The 1,815-nt window shown below is 44.5% G+C and overlaps 1 protein-coding gene and 1 long non-coding RNA gene across 4 annotated transcripts in view; one reads left to right on the top strand and one right to left on the bottom strand.

Moving 5' to 3' along the window:
- The window catches only part of LOC116069560, an 18,912-nt gene that overhangs the window by 7,691 nt on the left and 9,406 nt on the right, over window positions 1–1,815 (bottom strand). The window lies entirely within an intron of this gene.
- On the top strand, window positions 45–705 carry LOC116069557 (putative 60S ribosomal protein L37a). The gene has a single exon (XM_031340303.1). It carries the CDS (start codon window positions 191–193, stop codon window positions 476–478), a length of 288 nt encoding a protein of 95 aa, XP_031196163.1. The 5' UTR covers window positions 45–190; the 3' UTR covers window positions 479–705.

The raw sequence follows: 1,815 nt of genomic DNA, 5'->3' as shown, positions 1-1,815 counted from the left end.
ACCCTCCTCATTGACCGCCCCCCCAAGTCACAGTCTCTAAGTCTATGGCTGACCCTCTTCACTGACACCTCCCCCCTCCCACTCCAGTCATAGTCTCTAAGGCTATAGTTGACCCTCCTCACTGACCCTTCCCCCATGATGGTTTGTATATGCTTGGCCCTCTCTGGACTTGGGCTTCAGTTCTGGCAACATGGCTAAGCGCACCAAGGTCGGGATAGTCAGGAAATATGGGATCTGTTATGGTGCCTCCCTCCAGAAAATGAAGAAAATTGAAATCAGCCAGCGTGCCAAGTACACTTGCTCCTTCTGTGGCAAGACCAAGATAAAGAGACGAGTCATTGGCATCTGGCACTGTGGTTCCTGCATGAAAATAGTGGCTGGCGGGGCCTGGACCTACACCACCACCTCTGCAGTCACAATGAAGTCGGCCATCAGAAGACTGAAGGAAATGAAGACCAGTAGGAGCCCTACCATCTGAGATTTGCCTAGCCTGCAATAAACAGGTTATTTACATTAAAAAAAAGAAAAAAGAAAACACTTCTGAGATTTTACCTCAACGATGCTGGTCTCTTAATTGCCACTAATTTCTTAGCTCCAGCCAACCAGCATCAATTTTCCCAGTATTCTTTTCTATTTTTGACTCTTAAAGCCAGAGCCATATGGCCAAAGGTGCTGAGTTCTGCTGCTTGCTGGGGCTGGAACATGGCTCTCCTTATTCTATTCCAAAGTTTTCTGTTTTCCAACTCCCTCACTGCCTAAGCTCATTGGCTGTCCTGGAACTTGCTCTGTAGATGGAACTTGAACTCAGATCTGCATGGCTCTGTCTCCTGAATGCTGAGATCAAACACATGTACCTACATGGACTTAAGCTTTTCTGTAGTTGGAACTTGCTCCATACTAGACTGGCCTTGAACTCAGAGGTCTGTTTGCCACTATCTCCTGGGATTAAAGGTGTGTACCGCCATTCTTGGACCTAATCTTAGCTGGGTAAGATTTTGCCCTGAGGTCCCACCCTTAATCTGTTTATCTCCTTAAACACAGGATTCAGCTCCATTTCATTTGCTGGTGCCCCTTTATTACTTGAACTATGCACTTTATAATTCTCCTTTTTCAGCTTTCTCCTTTTCATTAAAATGTTCTTCATAAGACTAAACCAGAGAACAAAGTCTGCTGAGCTTTTTTGAAATTTCCTTTTGTCAGTGCAATTAATATAAATCTCTTTAGCCTCAGACTCCTCAGACAAAGGCAAAAAGCAGCCACATTCTTCACCAAAACACCATAAAAACAGTTTCTAGGCCACACACTGAAATTCTTCTCCACAGAACCCTCTTGGGCCTGGTGTGCACAGTTCAAGTCACTCTCAGCAACCAAGCCCTCCATATTCCTACTAGGATGGCCCATTAAGCCTCACGTAAAGCATTCCACTGCTTTCCAAATCCAAAGTCCCCAAATCCACATTTCTCTAAATAAAAGCACGGTCACGTCTATCAACAATATCCCACTTCTGTCTTAGGGTTTTACTGCCATGAACAGATAACATGACCAAGGAAACTTTTTTTTAAAAAAGCATTTATTTTATTTATATGTGTACACTAGCTGTCTTCAGACACACCAGAAGAGGGCATCGGATCCTATTACAGACAGTTGAGAGCCACCATGTGGTTTCTGGGAATTGAACTCAGGACCTCTGGAAGAGCAGTCAGTGCTATTAATCACTGAGTCATCTCTCTGGCCTCCCCAAGGAAACTTTTTGTTTTTTGTTTTTCGAGACAGGGTTTCTCTGTATAGCCCTGGCTGTCCTGGAACTCACTCTGT

The sequence above is a fragment of the Mastomys coucha genome, unplaced genomic scaffold, assembly GCF_008632895.1.
Source record: "Mastomys coucha isolate ucsf_1 unplaced genomic scaffold, UCSF_Mcou_1 pScaffold22, whole genome shotgun sequence".
NCBI lineage: Eukaryota > Metazoa > Chordata > Mammalia > Rodentia > Muridae > Mastomys > Mastomys coucha.
Note: the sequence above shows the minus strand (reverse complement) of the source record. Positions and strands in the feature narration are given on the sequence as shown.